General features: G+C 29.6%; 1 protein-coding gene across 2 annotated transcripts in view; it reads left to right on the top strand.

Moving 5' to 3' along the window:
• Nucleotides 1-631: 631 nt before the first annotated feature.
• Nucleotides 632-10,887, top strand: part of LOC129974980 (E3 ubiquitin-protein ligase SMURF2-like) — a 100,055-nt gene continuing 89,799 nt past the window's right edge. For both annotated transcript variants that reach the window (XM_056087817.1, XM_056087816.1), the window contains exon 1: nucleotides 632-886. In XM_056087817.1, coding sequence (XP_055943792.1) covers nucleotides 835-886 — 52 coding nt within the window. In that variant the 5' untranslated portion in view covers nucleotides 632-834. The remainder of the gene's footprint in view (nucleotides 887-10,887) is intronic.

Here is a 10,887-nt window from a genome sequence, read left to right as displayed (position 1 = left end):
AAGTTGGCGTGCAATTTTACGAAACTCAACCAATTCAAATTGACTTCAATAAATCTACAGAAATAGTCGATTTGAATTGATGGCTGTTATTTCTTAAATGCAATCCGTTCATATCATTAAAAAAAAAAAAAAAAGACAAGACGATAAAAGCCCGAAGGAATGATTTTAACTAAGAGAAAGTCAAAAATTAAGCAATAGTTTATTAATGAATTGCAATAAGCTATTAGAATACTGCTGAAATTTTAAATTTGAATCATCCGTATTGGCGGTACTGAAGTAATTTTGCTGAATTTTACTCTTTGAACGACTAGTGTTTTTTTTCCTTTTCTTTTGAAATCAGTTTCAATGCTCTCTTCAATCAGTGCTGCCATCTAGGGATCAAAAGAATTTAATACAGTTTTCAATTATTCTAATCTTAAGGCTCTTTATCAAAAATTTAATCCAAAATATATTTATTTTTGTTTTATTCAAAATTTATCGAAATAAAGTTTAATGAAATCACTATGTATAACTTTTGGTTTGTAACATCAGTTATAACTTTTCGGACATTTGAGAACTATTTTTAGTAGAGGTAGGATATAATTTTGTGACGTCTATCACCCAATCAAGTAGAGTTTTGAGAAATTGTGTATCCTTCCATTCGTATTCACACATACAGAATATGATGGTAAAACTAAACTTGTGTGTGGTGTTATGTTGATGGGAAGTGTCATATGGTTAAATTAGTTAATGTTTATGTGCATATTGGTAGTACCACTCATGGATTATTATCATACTATAATATATTTTTCGTTTGATTGTGATATTATGTGGATTATTTAAGTCAGCCGAAAGATGGCTAATTTACCTGGCAGAAGAAATGGGGCTATGAAAATCAGACTAACCAGTAAGTTTTTAATGTATTTAAAATCTTATTAAATATATTGAATCTGTAATTGAGCGATGAATTGTATTCCTGCATTTATGTAATATTACAAAGTTTTCGCAATCTAAGAAATGCTGCTGGATGAAAGACATTACGTCGCTTTGTAATTACTGCCTTTAAGTTTGATTTGATAATGATAGCATAGTGTAATTTAGAAGCAAGTGCCTTATTATATATATTTTTCATTATATATATTTTTTATAATTGAATGAAAGTTCATTTTAACTTGTCTTCTGTCTGGTCTTGTGGGTGGTTCTCGCAATGGGGAAGTTTCTTTTAGAATCTATTGTTTACTACTTCTGAATGATAGGCTGATTTTTCGTGGGTTTTCTATATTATACATGAAGATTTGGAGCTTAGATTGGCAGTCATTGCAAAAATAAATATAAAAAGATACAATCTGTAGTAAACTTTTTTGTTGACTTCTGCCAATATATAATTGCAAATTGTTTAGATAATTTTTTTAATATGTTCACAAGATAATCATAATCCAGATCCTGAAACATTTCATTATATATATATATATATATATAATATAACCTTTCTTGTGCGTATAATTCATCATAAAATTTAGTGAAAGTGATTAAATATCCTGATCAGGCATAAATATAAGTTTAGAATTCTGTTAAATCTTGTCTGTAGATACTTCTTTTTTGATCTTATTTTTTGCCAAAATGTATTTCCGAGTATGAAAATAGATTTTGGCAAAATTTACTGAAAATTTCATATGCTAAAATAATGAATTTCATATTTTGACTTTATTCATAATTTTATAATTTTTTTCTCTTTTTCATGCTTATTTGAGTGAAATGCCTTAGACTGATAGTTATTTAAAAAAAAAAAAAAATGTAGAATATATTTTATTGTGTTACTTGCATATTAATTGTATGCCAATGAAGAACATAATCAAATTTTAGTGCCGGTTGATGTACAGTCTTTGACAAGTAATACTGGCATATGATTAATATACAAGTACCTTTATTATATGTATTTGTAGAATATTAATTTTCTCCTCTAAATATATGTATTGAGCCTAACTTGATCTTCATAATATTTTAAGTTAAAATAAATATTTACTAATGAATCCTTTTTGGATTTGATAAGAGTTGTATGATGGCAAAAACACTTTAGCTGGATTATTTAATTTATTTATTTCGTGTTACAAAATGTACTTTGCTGCTCTACGACATTAAAACAAATAAATGCTAGATTTTGTTTTCATACTGTAAGAATTTGTTTTTATTGTAGTAAAAAATATTTGCTTAGTGATTAAAGTATTACTAATATTGAAATTGGAAACTGCTTTCGAGTGTTTTAGCTAGGTTTTACTAAATTAATTTTAGAAAAAAGAAAACTTACTTGTGGTGACCAATTATTTCCTCAAATTTTTAAATTTAATATAATTAACAATTCAAAGAACCAGTCTCTCAGTCAGAACCACTGCACTAATATAATGACTTTTTATTTAATATGAAAGTTAATGACATCTAAAAACATCATTTGTCGCCTGTTTCCACAATGATCTATTTTTAAGAACAATCTCAAAAACACCATTTTACTTTACATTTTTTTGTGGTGAAGAAAGTCACAATTATTAAATAAAATTCCCAATGTGCATATTTTTCCAGTTTTTATTTCATATGAAAGCTCGTGACTTCAGATATATCATTGAGAATTATCTATTTCCTTTGCTTCTATTTTCGAGACTTTGCTAACTATAGCATGGTAATTTGTACAATTTCATCAATTTTTACTGCCGATTTCACAACTTTTCAAGTGTAAATAGAGTCAGAAATCTGTATCATTATATTATGCAATAATTTAAAGTAGTACATTCTTTTGTTTTGATGAGATATATTTCATCAAAATTGGCCAGCATGACCATGTTGACATTATTAATATGATCACCTAAATGGCTGGTATTAACAAAAGTAATTAGATGTGTCAATCAATTCTGATGTGCTAAAAATATTATCATAAAAATAAAAGCGTAATTCCAATTATAGAAATAAAAGTAAGCCAAAATTTATTTTAAGTTATATTTTGCAGTAATGGTAAAGAATTGTAATAAGTTAGCTACACTTCAAAGTCAAGTTGACTACAAAAAGTAGCAAAATCTGTCCAGTTGTTGAGTTTTAGGGCTCTTTTATATTGCTTAATCTTTCAAAATGAAGATGATGAAGGTAAATGACCATTATTGACTCACAGGGCTTCCATATGAAATTAAAATTTTCATTATCAGCCCATTAATAGGATCTGGCAAACTGACAAAGGTTTTTACCAAAGGAAATATAAAGTTCAATTTTTTTCGATTTCTTTTAAAAAGCAAGGGTGAAGGAGGGCAAGTGATGATTGATAACATATGTTAAGGGTCATTAGCTTTCATATCAAATAAAAATTTGCAAAATTGGATGAGAGGTTATGTCTGGGCAATTAATTTGTTTTTCTTTATTATTTTAAATATAAATTTAGTACCAATTTCTAAATTACTTTGATTTTAAGGTGATAATTGTAAAATAGTTAGGCATAAGAAAATTGAGTTCTTTTGCAATAAATTTAACATTTTCTATGCTATGAAATTTTATTGTTGTAGCATATTTTGCTGATACATGTGCACTTTTTATTATTTTTTATATTATATTAGAAAGATAATCAAATTTACATTGGTATGTTGTTTGGTACCAAGATGAAATTACAGAATATTACTGATTTTTTCCAATTATTTTGTGTTATTCTATTTATACTTCATGTAAATATGTACATTAAATAAAAAAAAGAAAAAAAATGTAATCTATTTAAATTACAAACATTTAAATCAAACACTTTTTTTATTTTATGAAAATGTTCATAATTAGCTATGATTCACAGATGATTAAAAAAATTGCAACAACTTTAAGAAACAATTTTTATTAGTAAATTACCATTTGCACATATTAGCATTTAAATTTTTGTTCAACATAATAAAAGTAAAAATGAAAACATTAGAAAAAGTATTTTTACTATTGACAAAAGTCCACCAATGATAGAAGCGATTAAGCATTGAAATAAATTAAATATTTGGACAATTTTTGTTAAATTTGAAAAATTGATTAAAAATTAAAGAAAAATTGTATGGGGAAAAAAGTGATATCACTAAAAAGATATATATATATATATGTAATATATATATTTTGAATTTTAAGAAATAAAAAAAATTTTATGCGATGAAATGCTCTGGAATTGTGACAGCAAAATACAAAATATTCTTACCTCCAATTCACTTCCCGTCCCCTCTAGGAAAGCATAAGAAGGTTGCTGTGGCTTGGTAGTAAGATCTGGTCTTCGAGATGGGAGGGTCCCATGTTCGTGACCAGATTTCACTGAAGAAACGTCGTGTAAGCGGGTCTAGTGCACTCGAGTCCGTTGGGGCTAAATGTCCTCCCTCTGTTATAGTGTGGAAGTTCGATGGGGGGGGGGCATGTGTCGTTTTCTTTATCTGCCCGTTATGCAGAATTATATAGTCCATCCCTAAATAGTTCTAGTATTGCTTTAAAACGGATGGTTATGAAGATTAACTTGGAGGGCATAAAAACTTTTTAATTCTTCACCAAATTTTGTTCGAATTCGTCGAGGGTTGTGGAATTGTATAAGGTTAAACATAACAAAAATTCAATCACGTACATAGAAGGAATCCCCAAATTGTGGATCGCGAATCAATTTTGATAGCTTCAATTTTAATCAGCCCTTTATTTACAATTCCATTAAAGGACCGTTTAAATACGGCTGATATTTTCACATTATGATTATTTTTTCTAACGGTATTTGAAGGAACACGAAGAATGTATTTCGAATAGAAAGCAGTAGATGTCGACTAAAATAAATAATAAAAGAATTTTTATTGTTAATTTATTAAATTATTTTAATTAAAAAGTTTTTTTTTTTCTTCTTTCTGGGTTTATTCTGTACCAAAACTCAAATAATAGTTCAAAAATAAATTTGAAAAATTGATGGTAAAATAATTTAGTAAATAAAGGGTTAAAGGCTACTGCTATTATATTGCATCATTTTTACTTTTGGAACATATTTGCAATATACCTTTTTAAGTTTTGAAATTTCAGTAAAAATTTTTCCCTTTATGTGTCAGTTTTGAATAAAATAAGAATTTTAGAAGAAAAGAAAAAAGGGGCCATCAGAAATATTTTATTTAAAATGAAATATTATCTGTCTACGAATTCAAGTCAAAAGATTCTAATTTTATCTGTTCCTGAGAAATATGTTTTTTTTTTAATAATGGCAAATTGAAAATGAGCATAGTTAAATTAATCTTTGAATCTTGACACCCATTATAGGTAATAAATAGTTCTTCACATATTTTATATATTTCATATTTTGGAAACTCCTCACCATTTTTAGATTTAGTTTAGTACATTATAAACAACTAGCTGGTACCCGGCATGTTGCTGCCTCAGAAGAAATAATTTTGGAAATATGGTTTGAAATTTGAAATAACTATCTTATTTAAATTAGGAATGATGGAAAGAATATTTATTTTCTTGTAGACAATGAATACATTCATTGAAGTGAAGTGTATGGAAGGGAGAAGTATATAATATTTATACATTTTTTTAAACATTATTATTCAAGTACTTTAGGTTAAGCAATATTTTTTGTTTTTCCGTCTTTAGCAAAAATAAATTTCTTGGCTGTCCGACTCGTAACAACATACAACTGACAATGAAAAACATTGATTTGCTAGGTTCAATTCGCACATTTGAAGTGATTGACCTTGCACCTTGCTGTTGGTCATCGAGAATGTAAGTTGATTTGGGAATTGCAGTCGTTTAAAATCAAAAGACATGTGGGTGGGAATAATGGGAATGCGTGGAATGACCTCATCTTCTCTAATCGACTTTCCGTTAAGAATAGTTGCCTCGCTTCTTGCCGCATATTGGTCTTTTGATTCTGATGTGCGTGATCAGGTAACATTTAAACGTTGTCTTTTGATTCTTGGCGCATGTTGATCTTGATATTCTAAAGCACGTGAATTTGCAATTTGTAAATGATCTGCTTCATTGCTCACATGTCGTTCCTCGTTTGTTTGAGAAGCTCGAATTTACCAATTTCTTTTATCGATTGTTAATTTTCAATTTTAAAATGTTGAATCATAAAAACATATGAAACTATTTGTTTCTGAATTTTATTGTGTTCGAAACAAATACCAATAATTCTACTATGCCTATAACGTTCGCGCAAGCGCAAATAATAAATTGGCAAAGTTTTATGGAATCGGATTTAAACAGCGCATTAAATAAGAACAAACAAAATTTCATTTTTATATATTCGATTTAATTGCTCCAGTATCAGTTGAAGTATTTAATCAAAATAGTTACACAATAACAAACTGTACGGTAACTTAGTTGAAATGCATGCTGATAATTTAAATACTCAGGACATGTAAATCATTCTGGTGGGGAAAATAAAGAGCTAAGTTTATCTTTTTTTTTATTACACTATGTAGGAAGTCGTATTTGCATCACTATCATTTTAAGTCGATTCAATTAATGTTTTTGAAATTGACTTTTTTATTTCTTGCATTCTTTATACTCTGAGATGCATGTTTATGAAACGGAGATTTTCACTACTCACAATCAAAAACAAACAAACCATGCTGTGTAAGGTGAAGTTGAAGGCACTTCAATTATCCCAGACTGTAAAAATTGTTTGATATTACGATTTAAGGTGTCATTAAAGCTTATGCAGTTTACAGCTACCTCGTCCGCTCATTACTATTTTCTGAAGTGAGAGCCCAACTTATGACAGTAAAAAGACTAAAGACTTTCTGTATTTTATTTATCTTGCTAATTAGACTTTCAATTATAAAGTAATTACATTTGTCATTCAATAAAAGCGCTTTGCTAATTTGTGACACATTAAGACGCGCGGAAACATTCCAAATATTATTTATCTCATTAAAAAAATATAGACAGCAAACGCATATGCAAGTGAGAATGGGGTATATAATTCTATAAAGGAACAAGTCGAATTCATTCAATTTGGTTACGAGAAGTATCGAACTAATATTGTTTCGTGTGCTAAGCGAAAGCACGCATAACCTTATCCGCGAAGCGAACCAGTGTTATGATTCGAATTTCTTTCCTACTTGAGGGCCGCGGTGGCCTGATGGTAGGATCTCGGTTTTGGAATTGGAGGGTTTCTGGTTCGAATCCCGATTCCATCGAAGAACTGCCTTGCAAGTGGGTCTGGTGCACGTTAAATCTGTCAATGCCAAACGTCCTCCCGCTGGTGTGTTGCGGAAGTTAGGAGAAATGGGCGCCAGCTCAGGTCTCGTCCTCGTCATCTGAGCGCGGTTGAAAATTACGAGATACGCTAGAGTTGTTTTAAAATAGCACGTTAATGTAAATAAACCAAACTAAACTTCCCTTCGCGAAATAGGATGGGAATTGGGAATATACCTACGGGTCATTAGCATTCATATGAAATAAAGATTTTCGAAATGAGTGAAATGGTTATGAAAAGTGAATTCTGCTGCGGGTTTTCCTCATAGGGAATTACTTTTAAGTAGCGTTTCTTCGATTTCCATCGGAAATGGAGGGCAGCTGGCCATTGTTCATGTTTCTAGGAGTCATGAAATTCTGTATGAAAATTGGGCCCAATTATTGTGGCTGGAGAATTGCTATAGTCCCCCCCTTCCTCAAAAACAGTCTACAATGAAAGGAATGACAGGCGACTCTTGATGACATGTAAAGAGATCATAAGCTTTCATATGAAACAAAAAAAGGTTAACTGGTGATTCGGATTAGGCAACAGGTTCATTGGTTTGTCTTAGTATATTATATAAGTAATACTTTTTTTTTTCATCACGAACGTTAAGTATTTGTCTAAAAGTACGTGAGCTGTTCATTTCTGAAATAATTCCACGTGCTGTGTTTATAATTTTGTGTACCCCTGATGTATAAACTTTCTAGCAAAACTTACACGGATGTGCTCGTGATATGATGAATGACAACGAAATCGAAACCACATTAAATAATTTCCTTTTTTTTTTTTTTTTTTTTTTCGTTCACTCCATATTTTTGTAAAATCTTCCATTATACACAGTACAATACAAATTCTTGAATCCATTTCAGTTTGCCGGTAAATTTTGGTGGTATTTACGGTTGTAAAAAGCATAAAACGAATGAAAATTTTTTAATTCAGAATTAAATAAGGAAACAAACTATTTTTCAGTCGAGCATAATGTGCAAAAGAAATTGAATATTCTTTTCTTTTTTACTAAAAATATCTCCTTCGAAAGAGACATCTTCTAAAATTAATAATTTAAACTTTTGAAAGGCTTGTCCAAAAGTGATCTTTTTAAAAATATTCACATCTCGCTCTGTATATTTCAACAGTAGATGACACTTTTGCTCTGAAAGGCTGAAAACAAAGTTTCTGTTTAATATTTGTGCCGGTTACTGACAAACGAATAAAAAAAAGTAGTTATGCAATATCGTGAAAATTCATGATATACGATATATATGTAATAACGTTTTTAATAATGTTATGTTGTCATGGCCCTAATTTCTACTAGAAAGGTTCATGTACACAATAAAAGAACATATATAAGAGACAAAATATCGTTGCTTTAATAATCGTTGAAATCATGGTCATATAGTTATATCTACACGATTTTAAGAAAACTATAACCAATATTCCGGCGATCCAGCTAGTCGCTAAAGGCGATTAAGATTAAATAATTGCCAAAATGCAGGAAAAAGGTGTACAGGAAAATGCAGGAAAGGCATAATTAAAAGTACAGTTTTTGAAATTTTGGAAAGTTGTAAAAAACATTTTGGTGCGTTATTTATATCATATAAAAACACCATGAATCTGTTGATTTTTTAATTAAAATTTTAGAAAAGAATTGAGGGGGACCCCCCCCACCGAGGTGCACACCTCTACCCTGTAGAGTATAACTGCGCTAAATTCAGTACTTGTAGATTGAATCTCTTTGTAGAACAACACACAGAGATGTAAACTCTTTCTGTCCCTTCATGTCTTACATTTATTTTGAAATATGTTTTCTTTATAGAATCTGAATTCGCGCGCGACATGATGAATATCAGAGAAATCAAAACCACAATAATATAAAATAATGACATGCAAAAAATTAATAATTTAGTGCGTTTATATTTCTACTCTTTCATGATATCATGCACGTATAAAAATTGTAAAAAATAATGAAGGTATATTTTAAGTTTACGGATTTTCGATTTGCGGTTTACCATCTTATGACGAATCGGCCGTGATAGAAGAATCCGAATGTGACATAATTTCTTATTGATTTTGACCCTTGTGCATGCGTAATCAATCTGACACTCAAGGTAACGACTTCATGACTTCAAAATCGGATTTTTATCCTACAAATAAAATTTCCCTCCTGTGGATATAGATTTTTTAATGTGTTTTTGTTCTATTCATAACTTACTTCTTTGCCAAATCCAGTGAGGAAGTGAAACTTCCCCCAGCATTTATATGCGGATTGGTTGAGGAATTCTTTGACCTCATTATGAAAACGTTAATTAAAAATCAATGAATGGAAATGTTACCGTTAAAGTGTGAAATCCGTTATTTCTCAGAATAACTATACGAGTCTGTTAAAGTATATAAAATTATTGAATTCTACAATTTAACTAGGAAGACAGAACTATAAAATAACGATTACTTGATCGTTAAAGTATGAAATTAAGTGCGGCACTCGAAAGTTCTTTGAACCGGTTCTAGCTGCTTTTAGTCAATTTGGAACCTCTTATATTAATTAGTTTTCAACCGCTTATAGTTTTTTGAAGTGAATATTGACACAACGCTTCGATCTATTGCAACAGCACAAAGTTTCGGCACTGGACGAGGATTTAAAAAGTGCTCGTGTAAAAAAAAAAATGTGTTATAGTAAAAAGTGTACTTGTTTCAAAAATAATGAAATTGAAAGTGTTATCACTGCATTCCTTGTTCTAATAAATAATGAAAAGTAAAATAAAGGTATTTCATAAAATTTAAATTGATATTCGCATACATTTTTGTTTGAAAAAGTTAATACAATGTTTTTATGAAGCAACAGTTTTTCTTCCTAGTATGTATTTTTTTTTTTAATTCCCAACATACGTTTCAGCATGTATATTTCTGCAACATATTCTTCCCCCCCTTTCTATTTAACTAATGTTAGCAGTATGAGCAATAATAAATTACATTATCTGCTTTTCCTTATTATTTATCAATTAATCACCCGAAAGAGGGATAAAATGTAGTTTTGAGAGATTTTTGCTACTTCTGATCAATTAATTTATAAAATAACTTTGAAATTGTTTATTTTTTTTACTTTAACGGTCTATTATTAATTACTTCATGGAATAACTAGTTATTTCATAGAATAACTAAGTAAAGTATGAAAATTTTTCATCTATTATATACTTTAACTGACTTGTCTAGTTATTTCATGAAATACCTAGTTATTCTATTAAATAACTGAATTATGCACTTTAATGGCAACAAACACATGAAACATTATTGCTTTAAACGTGAGAAGCATTCAAATAATTACCTGAAAAATTTGAGAAAAAGCGCACATCTGTAGAATGTCGGATGGAGGAATTTCTCTTCTAATTATTCAGAAAAAGTAATCAATTTTCAAAAAATTCTCAAATTTCAATAAATTTATGCCCGAAGTGAAAAACAAATTTCTTTATAGTGGCAGTTGTTTATTCTCCTCGACAGTGACGTGAATCTGTCTCCCCCCCCCCCCCTATAATCATTAAAAACGATACTGTGGGTAGATCGCACGAAAACCCTTTATTTTCTACATTAAAGTTTAAAATTTAGACTTCAAAATGCTGAATTCCATGGCTGTAAGCGTAATATATTTGTTTGGACAATGCAATGCAAGCGCACCTCCTTTTATAAGTATAGATTGAACATCTACCAATTCC

The sequence above is a fragment of the Argiope bruennichi genome, chromosome 7 (genome assembly GCF_947563725.1).
Source record: "Argiope bruennichi chromosome 7, qqArgBrue1.1, whole genome shotgun sequence".
Lineage (NCBI taxonomy): Eukaryota > Metazoa > Arthropoda > Arachnida > Araneae > Araneidae > Argiope > Argiope bruennichi.
Note: the sequence above shows the minus strand (reverse complement) of the source record. Positions and strands in the feature narration are given on the sequence as shown.